Genomic DNA, 21,340 nt, shown 5'->3' with positions numbered 1-21,340 from the left:
GTAGAACACTTAGATGAGTATTTTTTTAACATATCTTGTCCAACAGGTATGCAAATGTGATGGAAGTAATGAGTCTTCAATGAAATAATTTTTGATGAGGACAATATACCAGTTTGGATGAATTTTTAGGGAAGAAACTATGTGGGGTAGGGATTATATTTGGATATGGTATTTAAGGAAAAAAGTAAATGCATTTTAATATTGATAGAATTTTAAGCTTAAAATAATCGGTGATTAACCAGTGTGAGTAAATATTAACTTTTCTGTGGGAAACCTAAAAATCTACCTTCTTTGAAAGATGTTAATTCTGTTTTTTCCACTAAATTGTTAATGGTAGCTAACTGTCTCAGTATAAAATTCCAGTAGATTAAAATGTCTGGATGGTTCCCTGCTTCTGATGCAGCCCTGGGTTCACAACCCAGCATTGGTGGGCTTCAGTTACAATGGGATAAAAATGACATTCACCATCACTTGCTCAAAGTGTAACAGAAGGTGCATTTTTGGATAAAAGTAGTGTTTTGGCATTGAGGAAATGTCAACAAAGACACAGGCTACATGATTTTCTAGTAATCCACCCGCAGTAGGTCAGTGTTGAGTATTAATGGAATTTCAGCTTTATCGCTCATGACCCCCTTCCTGATTTTTAAGTTCTGAAATTTCCCTGTGAGGATAATTAGATGTTGGAACAACTCTGTCTTGAGATTTTTTTTTTTTTTAAGACAACTGGAAAAAATCCCTGAGAAATACTGTCTGGATGGAGGGATCATCCACTTTGAGCAGAGGTTGAACTAGAGACCTCACCAAGGTCCATTCCAGACTAATATTGTCTGGGATTCTGAACAGGTTGCCTGCTTTGTGAGTGTGTGATTTCCATATGATGTGTGCACTGTTTAGAAGTTGTGTCACACTTTTATTTGAAAAATTGAAGTATTTTAAAAAGGCTGCTTACCTTGAAAATTACTTTTTTTTTTTTTTTTAATGAAGCACAGTCATGGGGCTTGGAGGCCTAAAAGAATAGCATAATGTTGTAGATATTGGATATTGTTGATATTGTAGATATTGAAATGTAGATATTGTTGTAGATCTCTTGGAAAAAGAGATTGGTTGTCTCTGTTGGTGTCAGAAAAGTATTAGCTATTCCTTTCTGAACCTTCATCTAAAGACGCATAGATTATTTGTTTTCAAGGAAAGTACAATTTTTATTTGACCTTCTACATAGCATATTATTTTTTCAGCATCTTCCTCCTGTTCTGCGTTTTGCTTTTTTTCTTGGTCTGTGTAAAATAGTCTCTTTCCCTTACTTTATCGATTTTGTTATCAGTTGAGCTATGAAGAATATGTAGTGCAAATGTTAAATTAGAATTTGTACCTTTGAATCTGGCTCTTTGTGAATAATGTTTGTGATGCTCATTTACTGGGATTTTGGAGGATATTGGTTTTTCTACCTGATCTTCCCAGTATGCACGTTTTTTTTTGCTTGCACTTTCCATGTGATGCCCTGGCAGTCCATTTTAAGCACTTTTGGGCTTAGATTGCTGCATTCTGAATATCTTGTTCCATTTTAATGTATGCATGTCATGCAATGAAGACGCACCAGGTATAGTTCAGAACAAATGAAAGACTAAAAACTGTTTGCAATCCTTAACAGACCCCAATGTAGGTAAATGTTTGCAGCTTTCAGGTGTATGGGTAAAGCTATATGAAGGGTACCAAATCACTGAGATCTAACAGATGAGACAGTATAGTCTCAAGAAGTAGATATCATTTTCCCCATTTCCTTTTAATGAGGCTAAGGCACTAAAGAGATGTAGCTTTAGCAATGCGATTCTTCCTGTATTCTAATCATGACTGCATGTATTTAATATTCCTACTTAACTTCTAAATAGATTCCAAAGATGCTAAAGATAATAAAGAAGCACCTGGGAGCGAGGATTTGGAGTTGGAGCTGGAGAACCTGGATATTAATGATGATCCTCTGGAGTTAGACTGCGGAGATGAGGCAGAAGATCTTACAAAAAAGCTTCTTGATGAGCAAGGTAAAAAGAATTGGTTTTAGGAATTCTGTGTTCCTTCCTGAGTTGTGGGTTTTTTTTGAGCTTAATGGTTTTTATTCAGTAGATAGAGGGACTTCAGGGAAAACAATATTTATTTATGAAGCTTTAGTAGCTAGAAACTGTTAGGACTGTGGTCAAAATGCGCTCGTAACAAGGCACACAGATACAAGTGAGAAGTATTATATGGAGGTTTATGTAGTGAAAGTTACTGATTCCTTCATATAGCTTTTAAATTAATGAGATGTGAAGGCAGTTGTCTGAAAAGTGATGAGAAAAAAGTATATAGATGTCAGTGCATAAATATTTTCTGTTTTTTATCTTCTGTTGAAATCTAAGATTCAGCTCTGCCTTTCTTTTAATCGTTGAAGACTTCTTTTGATGTTATGGCTTTACAGAGCAGGATTTAAAAATTCTAACCTCTAATTATGTGTAAAGGGCTGCAAATGGCACCTGTGAAAAATCTAGCTGTGTTAGCTAGATTTAGTGTTAGCTGCTATTTCTAGGGAAAATGGCAGCAAAATGTTTCTTAAAAAATTTTCTTGAGTTACAAGTTTTTCTTTCAGTGGTACTGAATACTGGGAAAAGCAACATCAGGTGTTGAGCCAAATTCATAGAGGAGCAAGTGAGGTGTTTTCTTTGAGCCCAGTTTTTAAGACACACTGGTTTTGCTGCTTTGGATTTCCAAGGACCAATGCAGATTCTTTTCTTTCATTTCTGAAGCAGGAAAATTGCTGTGTGTCTAGAATATGGTGGGGGGGGAAATTGCCTCTGGAGTCCACTGGCTGGAGATTCTGTGGCTTTAAAGTGAAAATACTACCTGATCTAGTGAATTTGTAATCTAATCATCCCCTTGCTTGAAACTGCGTTGGGCTTTAAAAGCTAAGAAGTTAAAACCAAAACTTCAAGCCATGAAGTTCACATCAAAGTGAAAAAGTTCAGGCCCTGGCAAAGCCTGTGTATCAGTATCTAAAGCGTAAGTTCATCCAACCAAGCTGATACATAGGTCTGTGGGTTTGGGCACTGAGTAGCTTGAACAACTGCTCAAAGTACCACTCTCTCTCAGGTGAAAATAGAGGTGGGTTATGGCATATGAATCTTTAAATTGGGTGACTCTTGTGTACCTAAAGTTAGTTGAGCTGAAATTGAGCTTGGGACTACGCTGGTCTGTGACACCTCATGAATTCAAAGAAATTAGACAGCTTCAGAATCAGACTGTTTCAGACTCCTTCGGAAAGGAAAACAGTTGGGATAATTCTGTATAATACTTCCTTTGCTTTTTCCTTTCTTTACCCAGACAGGTTGGATAAAGCCATACCCTCCTTGGAGTAAATTATTATCTGTTCCATTTATATTCTTCTTAGAGTAGTCATCAGCTCATTAAGCTGGTTAAGATGTTAAGTTTTAATTGCAGAACATTCACCTTTAGTGAGTTGTTACCCTCTGGTCAGACATCTCAAAACAGTGAAGAGCATGGTTCCAGCTATCTATAAGGGGGGTTCTCTTGGATTCGAAAGGAAAAAGAGCAGTTCATTCTGGTTTGGTCATAGCCTGCTAGATAGGCCAAAAGTACTTTGTCAAGATACTTCTAAAGGAACATGGGTATTTCCTTTTCTTTTTTTGAAGGGATTCTTGATAGGAGGATGAAGATGATTCCAAATACAAAGCCAAATAACATGAGTGAGATCCTGTAGAAGTGAGGAAGGAATGATGGGAGATGAGATCAGAAATAGAAGATGCAGTCTCTGTATAGTTCTAGCTCACTGGGAGGCAATGCCAGTTTGAGTATGTACTGTAGCACAGAAGGGATTGATGATCGTGCTTTTGATTGTAAAAGGAAGGTGATGCATATTTTGTCATAATATGAAATATTAACCTTCAGTACTAGTTTCTGTTTTTAAACTGGCTATTGAGTGAGCATTAAACATACTCCCATATGAAAGGTTGATCTAAAATGTGTCAGAACAGGCCCTTAAAGCAAGCCTTTTACTTTCTGCCTTGTGAAGGTAATGTCACTTGGCTCACAGCATAGGCTTTTAAGAAGCAGCTTCGTGATTGTCTTTGCTCATTAGTTTATTTTTTGTGAAACGTGTAGAAACTTAGTGTCTTCAGGAATTCTATACCTTTGTCAAAGATTTTTTTTTTCATCCTTTCTCTTAAGTGAAATTCACTTTGGTTTGAAATAAAAAAAAAAATTAGGTGTCCTTCAGCTGCAAACTATAGCTTTATTTTTTCTTCATATGTACTGAATTTTTGTGCATCTGTACTTGACGTAAGTTAGTATTAATGTTTTGTAGAAAGCCAGCAAAGAATGAAACCACTGTATTATGACACTATTACAAACATAAACCAGAGTATTCCTAGGTTGAGATGGGCCTTTAGTATAAAAAGGGAGGAGGCATGAGGTATAACAACTTCTTAGATGTAAGGTCCAAGATGAAGGGGAAAAATAAAAAGTAGCTTTAGTAATTGTGATAATTTGGGGGTGTGGATTTCATTGGCAGAGGGAATAAGTAAATTATAGAGGGGAAAATAGGATAAATAGGGTAGACAGTCTAGTCAGACAGTGGGTACTGCCTATCTTCTGTTACTTCTGCATGTTCTTCTGTCACTTCTCTTCAGTCTTTTCTCCACTATTCAAATTTGAGGGAGAGAAGGCAGTACCTTGTGCATTTTTAAAGCAAGTCTGCCCTGGTGTAGCATCCTTCACAGCATTGCAGTGCCTGTTTCTACACTTTTTTTCCTAAAGGTTGGGAGTCTATAGTCAGCTAAGTTTAAGATATGACATGTAAAAGCAAAGTTGATGCAATTAGTTGAAGAGATTTGTTTACCAGGAATTCAGGTAATTTATTTTGTTTCTCTGTTGTGTTAACTTTGAGTGAATCTTAATTTTCTTATTTTCAATATGCTCAGGGAAGAGAGAGGGAGCAGATAGCACCGGAGCTGAAAATAGTGACGGAAAACATGCTGAAAGAAGTGAGTTTTGAGGTTGTTTTTAAAAGAGAAGATAAAATGTTAAAAATGAAGCTGTGTGAATGAAGACAAAGATGTTAAGTAAGGAATGGCCAGGGTGGAAGCCATCAAGGGTACTGGGAGCAGGAGGACTTTGACGTTAATATATTATCTAGTGCCAGTTTTTGTAAGGTTGATCAGCAGCAGAGATGACGCATAGAACATCAGTATTGAGTAAATCCTTTTAATTTTGCTATACTGTTTAGAGAGCTAGCGAAGTTCCTATCAGAAGAGCAAGAATTTAAAAAAATACTCCGTAAGAAATATTTTTTGGACTTGGATGACTTGTCAGACTAGATTCTGAACACATTCCTCAGTGAGGCTTTGATTCAACAAGATGCTTAACTTCATGCTTATGCTTAAGTCTTGTGGAGAGAGGGTAATCCAGTCAGCAATTTACTCACAGTATTGGTTTGTACCATCTGAATGTAAGGGCTCCTGCATGATCAAATTCATTATAGAAGCTCATGTTACAGGGGAATAGCTACTAGCATTACAGAAACACTTCTGTCATTTCCACTGTCTGGGTGATACTACACAAAGTAGACTGAAGCTTTCAGGCAGAGTGGAGTTTTTAGGATAGAGGCCTCTGTAAGGTTATAGTTTTGTAAAAATTGGAAAAAAAAGATGTTGACAATAAGGGAGGCAGGCGTTTCTCAAAGTATGTGTACTGGGAGAGGGGAAGGCAAATAACTTATTATTGAAGTAGAAGACTGTTTTGCACCAGTTATTACAGGAGAACAACTTCAGTAAGTCCTTAGGGTTGTCTTATTCTTTCTCCCTGAAAATTGTAGGATTGCATGCGTTTTTGGTTAAATATAAAGGTGTTTAAAAAGAAGAAACAATTTTTCTTTCACTCTCTACAATGCTTTTACTGCGTTATTTGATCTGCACCCAGATAGACTATTACAAATAGTCTAACCATAATTATTATGCATTACTACTTGTGAATTTTAAAAGAGGTAGTGCAGTTTTAAAATGTGGCGATGCTGAAAGACTGGAACTCAAGAGGATCAAAGTGAAGAGCAAGAAATGAACTCATTTTTTGCATGAATTGCATGCTTAGAGTTATTTGCCTTGGAGAAGGAAGCCCGGACTGTTTCATTTTATGTTACTGTAAAATTCTTAATTTTCTATCTTAAGTCATAAGCTTGCTTTGGGTACTATGAAAGAGCCTTTTCACTTAGAAAGGATCCACACACTGTGATGAGAGATAAATACCTAGAAATACAATGGGAGAGTATCTGTAGCCCTCCAGTGAAGGAGAGGACCAGTGAAAGGAGTTATATTTAGGAACTATTGAAATTTAATGTGATAGCAGGGCCTCTTGAAAGATTGTCCTGAAAAGTGACTGAATTGTCAAAGACTTTTTTTTTTTTAATTTAGTTTAGTCAGGTTGAATAGAAGACAGGTGAGACAACTAGTTGCTGTAAGGGAAAAAGAGGAAGATAAAAGAACATCAGGAGGAGACAGGAAGGTGTGGCTGTAAATATGCAAATGGAAAGATGCATTAAAACAAGATTTGCTAGTAAAAATTGGCTGGCTTGAGCTATTGCATGCTTCCTAGCGAACTCTTAACTCTGAGTATATGGGTGATGAGAGAGGGTTCCATTCAGCATTTAAAACTTCATGGTCCTCTTTTGTCTGAAAATCTTCCTTTTCTTTTTTTTCTCCTTTCTTAATGAACCCTGTCTCTCTTGTTCTTCTGACTGCTAGTCAGAGAGGAGGCGATGTCATCTGCTTTAATCTCTAGCATCTTCAAGATGGGGTAGCTGGCAGTGTTCCTTGGAGCAATTCTTGGTGTTTCTCCACCTAAGCTCAAACCCTGCACCCAGCTGTCCACCAAAAATTAAAAAAAAATTGTCCTACAGTGCAGCAACTTTGTTTTCTCTTTGCCATTCAGTAACTTGAAAAAGGAACTTCAGTCTTTTATGCTAATTTACCTTACTGCGTAGCCTGTAAAGACTTTACCAAGCTTTGGGTATTCTGTAGTTTATTTGGGTACAATTTCAACGCCACCATATTCACCTTTTGAAGTTTGTCTCTGGTCTGCTTTCAGATACCTCCTAGGTATTCTTGTTACTGTCGAACATCCTCAGACTGAAAGGAAACCAAACATCATCGTGTTCCTTTTTTAGGAAGCAGTGTTCTTTTGTGCTACTTCGGCCAAGGAAGGGTTCTTTCCAAACGCTTGTGTTCTGACTCAATGTTTTGGCTCATGTTATGCTATAGAGCAAATTAGACTTAGTAAAATCTGGAAATTTTTTGAAGCATACCACACATTTTGCAATTAAAGGGTAACTGTAGGGGAATTGGTCTGGTGAGGTCTTCATAGTTGATGTCAGAAAATCTGAATTTCAGTGGTAGAGTTGTCCTGCAGTCTTTTACTTGACTAGTGTTACTGACTCAATTAGTAGATACAGGTCACTGTCACTGCTTCCATGGAAGAATTTGCCTGAACAAGTTGGCACTTGCCTTGCAATTGCTCTGTTGTCAACTCTCAATCCTTGTTGCTTTATGATTCTATACTCTGTTTTCTGTACAGCTGAAATAATTAAGTTGGCCTCTAGCTTTAACAGCCTCAAGTGAATAGATGTCAAGAACATACCAGACGAAAGAATGGCCTTATTCGACGTTTTTTGTTCAAAAATTTTATTTCTCTTGCAGGACAAACATACATAAAGTAGGATCCACAATTGCATTAAGGTGTTTTGTTTTGGTCCCCCCCTAATTATTTTCCCTCGTGTTAGGGCGTCCTTGTGGTTCTCCTTTTATCAATTAAAGAAATTACCATGGTTTTCTAGGAATGTATATTTGTTGTATAAATTAGGAGGTAGGGAACTTCATGAAAAGCAAGACAAGTTTTAAAGGTGATACTTTTGTCTCTTGTCAGCATAGACAATGAATGGATTTTTTTTTTGCATTAAAAAATGAATTTTTGTATCTTTTTAATATGTAGATGAATGTTTAACAACTAAACATTACAAATGCACTGTGTTTGGGGAATGTGATAGTAAATTGTTATATTTCATAGCTTAAAGATGTGTACTGCTTGTTTATTTCACTCTGTTAGAACAAGAGGATGAAGAAGCCAGTACTGGATCTCATTTAAAACTTATAGTAGATGCTTTTCTTCAGCAGCTTCCAAATTGTGTCAACAGAGACCTCATAGACAAGGTATAGTCATATTTTTCATTTTATCCCTATTGGAAGCTGTAATGCTCGATCAGATTAATCGGAAATAAAGATTTGAAGCTTTGGAGTCTAGCAGTAGCTGAATTCATTTTTAACCTGGATGAAATATTTTTTTTTTCCTCACTTAGTCAGCAATTGCCCAAATACCACGTGGTAGTGGTTTCATCTGCCCATTCTCTTATGTGTTAGATTGTTTTAGAAGTAGACTTGGCTTTCTCTTTTTTGCTTCCGTCACTCCCTGACAAATTACTGTCTCCCTAAAGCTGTTTCTTTCTTGTGCTGATCCAAAGAATCGATCTTTATTCCTGTAACTGGACAACATGTTTTCTAACTATATCACTTCTAGCCAAAAATAAAGATTTTTCTTTATGGTTGTTTTTAAAGCAGCTGCATGTAACAAGCATAGTTCTCTAAAAGACACTTTTGAAAACCATGCTATATTGCTTTGAATAAAAAACCACTACATTAAAGGTGAAGTATTATATGGACTTTTTTTTTATAGGCAGCAATGGATTTTTGCATGAATATGAATACAAAAGCTAACAGAAGAAAACTAGTACGGGCACTTTTCATAGTTCCTAGACAAAGGTAAGAATTGAAGGGGAACAAGCTGAATCCACCCTTTGGTTATTTAACTTAACATATGTGTATATTTTGTAACTGTTTAAATTACTGAAGGGTGGTGCATATTCCAAGCTGTATTTTTTTTTTATTCCTGGTGTGCACTTCTGGAGTGATTTATGCTAGAGCACCAAAGAAATAGTTAGGATTAATCATCAAGCAATTTGCCACAGTACTTTGCTATAGCAGTATAAAATTTTTAATAATTAGTTTCTCTTATATTGTACTTGTGTGTTTATAGTGGGTCTTTTCATGACTTTTTTAACCTTGAGAACCACACAAAACTACCTTCTGTCAAACAAATGTAATTCAGGAGAACTTGCACTTTTTTATATAAGAACCTCAGAATAGTTAGAGCACAATATAGTTTAGGAAGGAGAATTTCATGTCATATGTTGATTCTCATATAGTACATAGCCATTATAGCTTTTTATCTTCTGGAACAGAGCTGGTTCTAGGCCGGGTGGCTTGGTGAAAGCAAGGATAAGAGTTGGCCTGTTAGCCTAGCCTGTCCGTGTAGATTTGTCCATGTAGAGTTTTGCTATTTCTCCTTGTCTATCTCTTTGTGTAAGAGAGGTCCTTGCACTTACAGGGAGAGTCTTGCTTACAGAAATGATTGCAAATGTTGAGATAAAATTGTTAAATTCATTGGAAGAATAATATATTTCTCTGCTCTCTGGTAAATTATACCTTAAATAGGTGCAATTATAAAGGAGTCACTTTTCTTGCTCCACCTTACCCTATTTCTCCTGAGAGGTTGTTTTGATGATGCTTTTATTTTCAAATATTTCATCATCATCTTGGATTTCCTGTTAAGAGTTCACACCACTTTGTCCTCAGTGTTAAAAGGGAATGGAATCAAAACATGATTTGAGTGTCCATTTTGTCTCAAGACTTGTGTAGAGCACTGCTTTGCATAAACAGACTTTGGTGTTTTGTTTTCCTTACTTTTAATAACTTAGTTCTTGCATTGTGTTTTCAACCATAATTCTAACCTATTGCTACATCACATCTAATACCTATGCTAATAACCCTACACTCTTAGTTGTATGTAAACCAATGGTTTGCTTGCTGACTACGTGCATTAACCTGACTCTACCTTGATATTAGTTTTGCAATTAGAAATGCACATAATCTTTCCTTCTTTTACATATTATTTTCTCTAAAAATTATGATTTTGACACCTCAGTCTCTGGAGGCGTTGCTGCCTCTGTCTAATTCATATTTTGGGCAGAGACTCTTGAATATCTTCTGTGTTAGACGTAACAAGGTGCTCTTCATCCCAAGTTTATGGTGTAGAGGCAGTAACATTTCTATTTGTCAGCCTGCTGGTAATCACAAAATGCATCAAAACACAATTTGAGAAGACTTTTTTTTTTTTTTGCACCACCTGGAATACCTATAGCAATGTAAATCAGCAGGATGACTTAGGCCTTTATCTTCACTTCTACTGTAGTAGAAAATTTTCCATGTTTGTTTACAAAATGGAAGTGGCTTGTTGGCTGATCTGTGAACATACAGTAATATTCGTAGCACTGCCCTGTATTTCTTCCCAGCGCTGTAGATTCTAGATTGCTCAAATTGATCATTAACTTTTGGAACTTCTATGAAGATGCATGATTTTCTTTGCATAATCCACTAAAGTGCGCTAGATAATAATGACCTGAAGGAACTTGTTGACCTTGTGCACAGCAAAAAAGAGGTAGTTTCAGACAAGAACATGGCAGCTTATCAGTTCAGCGGTGTGGTTTCACAGATACCATGAAAACAACAGTTGAATTGTAACATTAAAAAAAAAAGAGATGTGGTTTTGATCAGGCTGTGCTAGGGACACAGTAAGTTGCCAGAAATGTATATAGTCTCCACGTTGTCACTGACTCGTATTCTCAATGGTAGTCCCACTATCCCACAATATAATTCTAAAAAGATTAATTGTTCTATAGGAACTCAATAGACTCTGATAGATGGTGTGGTTGGCTCAAGGAGCTGCTATCTTTGTGGCGGTTCTGTTCTCTAATATTTGGAACTAATACTGAAGCAAATGGCTCAGCTGTTCACTGTTGTTCTTTAATTATAAATATTAATTCTTACTATTAAGAAATATGAATATTCCATGTACAGTTCTGTTTTAATACCTTTCTGCTGTCTCCTCTGAGACCTGCTGGACTAATGAATACTCCAACTTCCAATTGTAAGATCTTAAGTTCAGTTCTATATATCTGCCTTTTCTTTTGCCTGCATTAGTGATGCCTGTTTCGGGGCTCCTGCGCAGGAGAAATAGAATGTTGACTGAGCTTCTTGTTCTGAACCACAAACAGTTGCAATGAAAATAGCAGCTGAATTGCCTATAGATGCAGATGATTTTAAAGGGCAATCTGTCCTAATATTTAAGTTTGCTTTATTACTGCAGTTGGAAAAGGAGTAGTTCTGCTTTCTGTCTTGAAATCAATATTTATAATCCTTGTGGAAAAACTCCAGGTGTGTGTAGGGCACACAGTACTAACGGTTGCTATAAAATGCTATGAATTAATTTAGGAAATTATATAACACACGGCTTTGAAGCTTTGTATACTATGCATTAACAATGTTTTTGCTTTGTGTATCTCTTCACTGAGCCACAATGATGTGTCTTTACCTTCTGTTATAGGTGTTGCATACTAGTGTTTACTAATTCCAGGAGTTCCTGCAGTGTCTCTCTAAATCTAGCTATTATGTTGGCAGCCGTATTAAGATATTTCAATAACAGAGTAAGTTCTGATTCTTCTCGAGAGATCGGTTTTAGGAGATGTACAGGCACAACGATTTTATGAAGAAAGTACAAAACTTGTTTCGTGTTTGAGGAGCAATGCAGGCACTGTAAAGTGTAAATCATTAAGCAGGGAGCTTTCTTGCTCCCATGAGGGTTGGATAGATTGGGACAAATGCAGGATTCTTCACGACAGAAAACTTAATTTGACAAAAAGGGGAGTTTTTCCTCAACTAACTGTAGATTTGTGTTAGCATGCAACATCATTGCACTGCTGTGTTGAATACTTATGAATGGATTGCATTTATATTTCCAGCTGCAATTTGAACCTCCAACCCAACAGAACAGAAAGCTTTTTAAAAAGGTTTTTCAATGCTAGTATACGAGTGGCTTTCAGATTTGCACTGGAGGATTGATTCAAAACTCAATATTAGCCTTTTAATTCAGGACTATATAGTTTGCACTAAAGTGATAGTACAGTGATTTAACCCATACTGCTCACAGCTTTAGGGTGTTTATGTGTAGTTCTTTGCTATCTAACTGAATTGTCTTCCTGTACAAATACATGTGATTATTCATGTTTAGTTGCATACTGCAAAATTGATTTATTTTTTTTTTTCAACTTCAATATGAGAAGTTTAAAACCTCTTTTTAGGCCTAAAATTCTAAACAATTCTAGGCAAATGCTGAACAGTAAATAAGGGATGTTGTGCCTTCTGCTTTTTTTATGCCATTCCTGTCTATGGTGATCTACGAAGGTGCAAGTTTACTAAGCAAGAGACTTGTTGTTCATCATGTGGAAATTTTTAGCATTGTCGTTGTGTGTTCTTAATTCAGAAGTTAGCTGCTTCTGAGTATTTTAACTCAAAAGATATAAAACTCCTCTGTGTCTGCCTTCTTTCAGCTTCTTATCCTACTCCTCAGTAGCAAGGTTCTTTTTGTTCAGTTTAACTTGACTCATCAGTGTTTGTGGCCTCTCTCATTTCAGGATAAAACTGAGTGATGTGCTTGAGATAAGGAGTTTATGCCACAGCTAAGAAACAAAAGCAAAAAGTGCTTATCTGATAGCATGCAGATTCCATAGCATTGTTCTCTTCCCACTGAGCAGCATGGGTGGCAGTTTGTACCTGTTCAGGCCCTGTGAATACGCTGCATTTGTCTGGATTATGATTATTCTTCTGAGGCAGAAGTTCTTGCTCTATTGCTTCATTCTTTAAGCTGTCTTTCTGGTAGAATCCCACTTAATAAATGTCCAAAATGCCCCCTTGACTCTTTCTGGGTATAAAATTTTGGGTGCACCCATTCTAGAGAGATTGCAATTAGGACTTGAGTAAAGTTTTTGGTTGTTTTTTTCTTTTATAAACTAACATTTGAAATTCTACAAAAAAAAGAAGTGCTCTTAGATATTTCTCTGAAGTGCAGTCCATGTGACCCAGAGTTGACTGGAGATATGTAGTCGAAATGACAATGGTCAGAATTAGTGGGTTTTTTTACTATAATGGTTTATATTCATGGTGCTTACCATAGGCTTCAGAGAGTAACTGACTCATCCCTGATGCTAGATCTTGCTTCATAATGTTGAAGAGCAGGTAGAGAAAGCAATACTGTAGATTTTGTGGGTGTTTTTAGTTAACATCTGCCCCCTGTCTCAAAAAGAAATGCTTTTGGAGAAAACAAAAAACCTAATTAGATTTGCCTTAATGCCAGTAGATGGTGCTGCTGATACTGAATCTCTCCACTTACTGAACACGAATTTTTGTCTCCCCTGTGAGAGAGGGAACAGATTCAATATCTGATTGCCAATTTCACAGTAATTGACCCAAGGCTTTTCCTTATTATATTTCACCTATTTAGAAATACCCAGTCTTAGTATTCTTCCCCATCAAGAAACTTTTTGTGTTCTGTGAGGGAATAACAACAATGTGCTCTAAGACTTTAATTTTCCCCCAGGTATGTTCAGTTTACAAAGATGAAATTATTAGCTCTCAGCAGGCAAGTACTTGTTCAAACCAGAATAAAACTTTGTGCTATTTGTCTTAAAAGAGATGCCATATGGAGATCCCCTCAATTAAAATACACCCCCTTAATTCAGCCAAAGTCTTTTTTTAGTTTAGCTTTTGTATGTGTGTGTAAAGTAATGGGACTTTCACTTCTCTGAGAGTTAATGGCTAAATGCTTAATGACACCGTAGTAATTTGCTGTGGCTAGTCATCCTTGACTGTGTGTTCCAATAAGCTTGAAAAATGTAAATACTGATTCAGTTATTGATTAACAAGAGAGAATTAAAAACTGTTAAATAGTTAACCAGGGTACCTGCAATGTTTCACCAGGAGTTTTATGTATTATCTGGAGGCTGCTTAGTTGTGCCTCTTTCAGGTAGTATATTCTGATGCTTCTGATACGCAATTTAAATGCATAATTATCCTTCTTTCTGTGAGTGGATAATAAAGATCTTGGAAATGTGCTTTAGTGACATAGCAGTAGAAAGGAGAGAGCAGACAGTCATGTATGCTTTGTCTTGGGGGTTTTTGTCTTGGTGCTTTTCCAGTTTTACTTTGTGCCAGGGCAAAGCTCTATGTATTGCCTCTGCTCTTAGATTTATTTTTGTTTTCTTGGCAGCATGGTGTTGTTTTTTTTTCTTTTATTCTGTTTGTTTTTTTTTTTCCCATTTCCCTAGCGGTAGAGAAAACCTTAATCCTTCATAAAGTGTAAACTTTAAGATCCATTTTTCCCTTCACAGGCAATTTCTCACTTGAAGCATGCAAATTTAAGATGTTTGTCTCCACTTAAAACAGCAGGCTTGTTCTACAGTTCATCTGTTTACAGCATTAACTTACGTCCTGAAAATAAACCAAAAATATGTTCTTCAGCTTGTTAAACGATATTATGAGCCCTCAGAGTGCAGTTGGTTTCTCTGCATTTAAAAGTGATACATACACATTTACTCAAAGCAGCTGTGTTATATTCTGTGTCCTGTTACACAATGTCACAAACCAGGTTTAAGAGCATTCATCCCATTTTTACAACCAGATAGTCTTTGATGGAAAGAAACAAAGTACAAATGAAAGAAAACTCAAATTGCCCTCCAAAATTCCCTAAGGGAAACATGCAATACTATGAAATGGCTAAGAAGGCATGTAATCAGGGAAAGAGAAAAGAAAATAAGGAAAGTTTCATGGAATCACGGAGTTTGAGTTGGAAGGGACCTCTAGAGATCATCTAGTCCAACTCCCCTGCCAAAGCAGGATTGCCCAGAGCATGTTACTCAGGACTGCATCCAGGCGGGTCTTGAAAATCTCCAGAGAAGGGGACTCCTGTGTCAGTGCTCTGTCACCCTCATCGTAAAGAAGTTTTTCCGTGTATTTGAACAGAATTTCCTACGTTCTTGTTTTGTAGACAGTTTTGAAATATTACCACTTGTGGGAGTACTAGCTGAGTTTTTTGGGGGAAAAGGGTTGCCATGTCATATCTGCTGAGCTTTATTTTATGTCATAATACTACTACATTCATTTGGAAGTTCACTGCCTTAAAAATGAAGATGTCCTTACCTTCCTGCTTATGTCTGCTGGTGCTCTAAAATAAAGAATTGCAATAACAAATGGAGTCGTCTGTAAGAATTTTTCATCTTGCATATTGAGAGGGATCTGAATTTTTTTTTGTATCCAGTAATTTCTTAAAGGTCGAATTCTGTAGTTAAGATGGTGTTTGGTATTTCACCTAAGGCAGTAGTTCGGAAAGGAAGTTAACTGTGAAGGATTCCAGTAGGATGTGGCAGTATACCTTCTTGTATTGTTATTTTTAAATGATATTGCAGTCTGAAGTGCGAGCCTGTGAAATTGCGTGTATGTAGTTCTGTCAGTATATGCACGTTCATTCTTTTCACGGGCAAAATGGTACCCATACTTTTAGACATAAGTACATTTTTGTCTATAAATTAGTTGTCTATTTTATCTCCTTCGTCTGCAGGTTGGATTTGCTACCATTTTATGCAAGACTGGTTGCCACGTTGCATCCCTGTATGTCTGATGTAGCAGAGGATCTTTGTTCCATGCTGAAAGGGGATTTCAGATTTCACGTATGTTTTGTTGATATTAGTTTTTTGCATTCAAATTATCCAATCTGATAACAATCATCCTTTGGGGAGTAAATAACATTTGATACTACGTAGACGCTAGTGCTAAAATTCAGTGAATATTTTTTTGTCATCTGAATGGATTTGTTTTAGAATACTAGACTTGTACATTTAAAAAGAATTTTTTATGACTTATTATATATGTCTGCATATATATTAATATGAACTGTACAACAGTTACAGCAAAAGTTGCAGAAACTAGAAACTGCTCCAACTGTGTTAGTTTTACGTAAATTACTAACTTGCATTTAAAATGAGAACTGACATATTCTAACAACACCTTCCCCACTGCAAGGTTACTGTTGTAATATAGTCATTACTATTGTAATTTAGTGCTCAATTCAAATAACTTTTTTATAATTTTCATCAATTTTATGTTTCTCACAAATGTATTTTTCAGTGTTTCTTTCACTTTGTTCTGTTTTGTAATCAAAGTGGTTATGGCACACTGAGTCCTTCACTGTTCGAGTTTTATGACACAGCTTTCAAACTTTTTTTCCTGATATTGACATTAAAAATGTGTATGAATTGCTCAGAATTGCTTAAGTCTTAACTACCTGGAGTTAACTGTTTGTTCTCAGGAAAAATTTCTGTAAGGGAGGAATACAATTTTGTATTTTGCAGATTATGTTTAGAGATAGATATAAATTTGCACTTGGCTAGTAAAATTGTGCTGGATGTCAGTAATTTTAAAAGAAAAGAAAAAAAAAATTCTGCACTGACTGGAAAAAGCTGTCAATGTTTAATGTTTCCTTAGGGACTATACAAGTGGTCCTATTCATATAGAGACTACTTATGGATTCTAGAAATACAGAATCTAGAATACTTAACCACTACTTTAGTGTGGCACAGGCGGGGTGGCCTGGTCAATGTAGGTATGTTAGAGGACTTAAGGGTTTGGGGGAGCAGGGGGTGGGAAAGAAATTCAAAAGCTTCTGAAGATACAAGGTTGTAGAGAGACTTTTTAGGAAACCCAGTGGTAGGTAAACACGTGAACAAATATCAAACACTTCTGAATTCCCAAGCTTATTAAGCACATTTGGATCAAAGTAATTTATAAAAAGTAGGTATTTTTGAGGGCCTAAAATTAAATGCCTTTTTTTTTAAGGTAAGAAAAAAGGACCAGATCAACATTGAAACAAAGAATAAAACTGTGAGATTTATTGGTGAGCTTACCAAGTTTAAGATGTTCTCCAAAAATGATACTCTCCACTGTTTAAAGGTTAGTGTTGTGTTAGTCCTGTGCTACTGTATATGCTGATAATGTATCCCCATTCTATTCCATTTCATATATCTATTGCTGATGTTATCCATTAATTCATTGAATATGATGTTTTAAACCCTGATGTCTGTTGCTACCTTGCATGAGGAGACTTTTATAGCTGTTCTAGAAGTTAGAATGTTTTTGTATCTCTGATGGTAGGGATATATTAAAATAAACTTATATCTTTGGACACAACTAAATTACTAATAACTGTCTATGTAAAATGATGGTAGACATTGCTACTTATTCAACTGCTATATGTTGCAAAGCTTTCATTGTGTTGATGTCAATTGAGGTCTTTACAGAGAAAAATAACAGTAAGGGGGAGGGGTTAAGAGTCAGGAAGCTTTTTAGTGATGCAAGGAGAGGCTTATATGGCATTTTAGCAGGTGCTTTTGTTTGATGAATAAAATCTTTGGAAGGCATTAATCTCTAAGCGTGTCATCTCAATTTGCATGGTGATAAACGTACAAATTTATCTTTGATGTCAAGTCCCAAATTAAAAATAGATATTAAAAAAGTGCCTTTTATAAAAGATGGTTGAAGACTTAGATGGGTTAAGATCAGTTCCTCAAGGAATAGTTTCTATTCATTGACTCATTAGGTATTGAAGCTGAATTCTTAAAAAATTATACTTGCTTATTATTTTTCTTCTAATCTATAAAATATTGTAAAATGCAAAACTCTATTAATTTTTAGTTATTGCTTAACTTAAACAATACCATTAAATTAGATGTGCTTTGAGGTTATTGTGTCCTGGTGCAGCATTATTTGGTGGTTTTCCAGTCTAGCAGCAGGAATTTTAAAGTGGATACGACCAAGTTGGAAGGGATATGGGAGAGATTATAGTGTTTGTTTTAATATTGTAGTCTTTTTAGCCTAGGCTTAGGAAGCATCCTGTTTTTCAGCTTTTTGGAGCCTAATTTTGGGGTCTAGACTGTTCTTATACTTTTTTTTTTTTTTTTAAATGAGATGAATATTTTGAATTTTGTTAATGTCTGGTCAGTGAAATCAATTTGCATTTTTTCCTAAAGAATATTGAATAACACAATAGTGTAAAGCCTGGTAGATACAACTTACTGTTTTCTGCAGTTGAAAAAGATGTTTAACATGCTGCCTTTTTGTATAAATATATACCAGATGCTTCTGTCAGACTTTTCTCATCACCATATTGAAATGGCATGTACTCTGCTGGAAACCTGTGGAAGATTCCTCTTTAGATCACCAGAATCTCACTTAAGAACCAGTGTTCTTCTGGTAAGAGAAAACTTCTTGCCTTATGGAGGGGGGTGTCATGCACTGAATTAAACTAATTACTACATTTATTTTCTGGCTTTGTGATGTGGTCTGACCATAAAAGTGATTGTGACTAATACCTTAATTGACAGTTACAATGTTTAAGCACTAGTAAGTGAAAACTTTTAAATTTTGAGTGCTCAGGGAGGATAAAGGTCTTGATTCTTTAATAAAAACAGAGACAAGTATAGGAGAATGAATCAGTTTTCCTGAAATCTTGGCTCCTTGTTGTGGAATGGGGTTGAGATGGATCGGTGTTACATATGTTCAGGTCCTAGGCTGCTCTGGTGCTCTCATCCTTTGTAGACCTATGGACTTGTATCATCATCTTATTTATAGCCTGTCCAGTGTTGTGTCAGCTCTGAGAGTGCACCTCCTGCGAGGATATCTTTCTGAAAGTATTCTGGAGAAATCCAATTAATCTGTAAATCTGTTCAAGACTCAGTAGAAAATGTAAATAAAGGATTAAATTTCTGAAGCAAAAAGTTATTGCTTTTGAACTACAAATAATTCAGAGATGTGGCAAAAACAGAGGATGAGGTTGAAAGACTATAGTAGCTGTGCCTGAACATGCCTAGGGTACTATTTGAGGGGAAAAACGGCAGTGCATTGAACCGGAGATGCTGAGTTATTTCAACTGGAGGTGAAGACAGTTGTGGAAGAGGTGGTTTCTGTGCCCTGCATAACAATACAGGGTTCTAAATTTGAAGAACAAGTTTATGATGACATGAGAGGAAGGAGTTTTAGATATAGAAGTTGGTAAGTAAGGTAAGAAGGAGTAGAAGCAGTATCCATAAGTCTAGATAAGTACTGGCAAAGATTTAAAAATAACAAGGATTAGCTTTGGGTCTTTTCTAGTGTATGAATTTGAGCCCTGAATAATACGTTTACTGGCTTGAGAGACAATCCTAAAACCCTGTGTCCATGGCAAGAGACTGAGTCAAATATGGTTAAAGTGCTTCAAAGGTAGATAGTAGCAATAGGAAATGGTCTGTGTCTGCTTAAGCTGCCTGTAATTTAATGCCAACTAGTAGACCGTGTTGTTGTATTGGAAGTCTGACTAGATGTTTTAATGTCCCCTTCAAATCCGTGCAGTACAGGAGGAATATAGACGTGTATCTGCAGTAAGGAAAGTAGTCACTGCATTTGGAGGAGAAAGCAGATGTGGTTCGCCCTTCTGGAAGGCAGCGGTTTACGTGTTTGCAATCTCTTTGTAGAGAGATTAAGCTGTGCAAGATCACTCTCTTCTGCATTTATCTCCTTTCTTATCAAAGCACAGGCTTACACTTGACAGGTCTTTCTCTTGAATCCATATCCTCCTTCTCCATTAACTCCATAGAGTGAGAAGATAGTTGTTGTGTGCTTGGGTATATTGTACAATTTTGTTTCCACAAAATTCTGTTTCTTTCTGAACCTCTTCAAATGTCATAGCATTTGTTGTGGTGGTGTAGTCACAAGAGCAAAGAGATGGACAAATTACCTCCAAGTTCTTGGCTCATGCTTTTTATTGCAGAGTGCTTTGTATCTTGAAAGGTTTGAATCTCAGCTTTTCTAAAGGTTTGCCAGCTGATGTGTTTTATTGTTAAATATATTCCTTTCTGTAATCAGGTATTTTTCCCCTGAAAATGCTGTTCCATTATCTTTAAAAGACACTTTACTCATTGCTACCATTTTTTGTAGTTGTTAACAATTCTAGAAGTCAAGAAAAATTAAATACTTTTACCAGACCTACTTCTCCTAGCTGACCACTTTTAGTCTTGTGCACTACAAAAATGCTGATTGTTAGCTGTATTGCTGAAATCTGCTAGATGGATGTGAAACATGACTTAACTGTGAAGTGTAAGATAAACCACAAACACTGTTTCAATAACTGAGGCTTAAAGCCTCACAAGGTTTCAGATAAGTAGTCTTTTCTTAGACTGAGGAACTGGGAGAAGATAGAGATGGTAAATACTTTGGAATATCTGCTGATTAAGATGTAAAAGAGCCTATATAGATTTGTAGTCTACAACCATCTCAATAAATGAATCTTCTAATGTTGCCCTGTTGGAACTATAGAGATTACTTTTGACTTAAATAGTGTTGTACAAATTGGGTTGTAGGCTTATGGTACTGGTCAGTGTGAACTGTAGAAGAGATTAGTCCCAAAGCAAACTAATTAGGCTCCTCTTGGGGGGGGGGGGAATCTAAGTAAACATAAAGCTGATCTTATTAATGACTCTTATGGGTAGAATTAAGGCCTGTTGATATTTTAAATAATTAATGGTCTTAATCTTTACTGCTGATGGTGTACTATGTAGTAAGATGCCAAACAGGCTGCATGTCTCCTATTAAAGACAATGTTACTTTGTCCTAATGTGCAAGGAAGTCATAGTTAAGAATGAATTTTTAATAATTAATTTTCCCTTAATTACTTGCACAGTGTTATATAGAGTGGCACTATGTGATTTATTCTAGAGAAACATTTAATGATCACATCCTGGTTTTGTGGAACTACTATCATGTTTTTCAAATTATTTAAAGATTCTTCTTTTATCAGGGCAATGTTTATTTTGGTTAATCATTCTTCTTGGCAAGTCTTTCGCATTCAATGTCCTTTTTATAATTTAAAATATTAATGTAAGACTAACTTGGCTATAGGATTGGTCTGTTGATAAATGGATTATTTGAAGTGGTGCTCTGGAAGGAAGATCAGCATTATCTCGATCTATGTTTCTGTAACATAATCATGTTAAAATGTCAAATTCTTGTGTTATGCCATTATGGTGGTCTTAAAAGAATATTTGAAGTTTTGATATTAAAAGCCTTCTGATGCATTTTTAATCCTTTTAATTTAGACAATTGTGTCAAATTGTCTTTTTCTGCTTTAAGGCAAGATTGCTTGTATTTATAAACATAACTTAAGCTACATTTCTCAGGGTGACTTCTTTTATAGATGAAGTTGAAATAGTGGGAGAACATTGCACAGATGGAGGCTGTGACAAAGTAATTTCTTGGTTGTGAACTGTTGGAACAAATGGAAG

At 36.0% G+C, this 21,340-nt stretch overlaps 1 protein-coding gene across 2 annotated transcripts in view; it reads left to right on the top strand.

Moving 5' to 3' along the window:
• The window catches only part of UPF2 (UPF2 regulator of nonsense mediated mRNA decay), a gene marked incomplete at its 3' end in the record, with an annotated part of 68,582 nt that overhangs the window by 13,418 nt on the left and 33,824 nt on the right, over positions 1–21,340 (top strand). For both annotated transcript variants that reach the window (XM_082481164.1, XM_082481163.1), the window contains exons 6-11: positions 1,887–2,036; positions 8,137–8,240; positions 8,761–8,846; positions 15,592–15,700; positions 16,866–16,979; positions 18,162–18,278. In XM_082481164.1, the coding sequence (XP_082337290.1) occupies positions 1,887–2,036; positions 8,137–8,240; positions 8,761–8,846; positions 15,592–15,700; positions 16,866–16,979; positions 18,162–18,278 (680 nt within the window). The remainder of the gene's footprint in view (positions 1–1,886; positions 2,037–8,136; positions 8,241–8,760; positions 8,847–15,591; positions 15,701–16,865; positions 16,980–18,161; positions 18,279–21,340) is intronic.

Source organism: Vanellus vanellus, assembly GCF_965231255.1.
Source record: "Vanellus vanellus genome assembly, chromosome: 1".
Taxonomy (NCBI): Eukaryota; Metazoa; Chordata; class Aves; order Charadriiformes; family Charadriidae; genus Vanellus; species Vanellus vanellus.
Note: the sequence above shows the minus strand (reverse complement) of the source record. Positions and strands in the feature narration are given on the sequence as shown.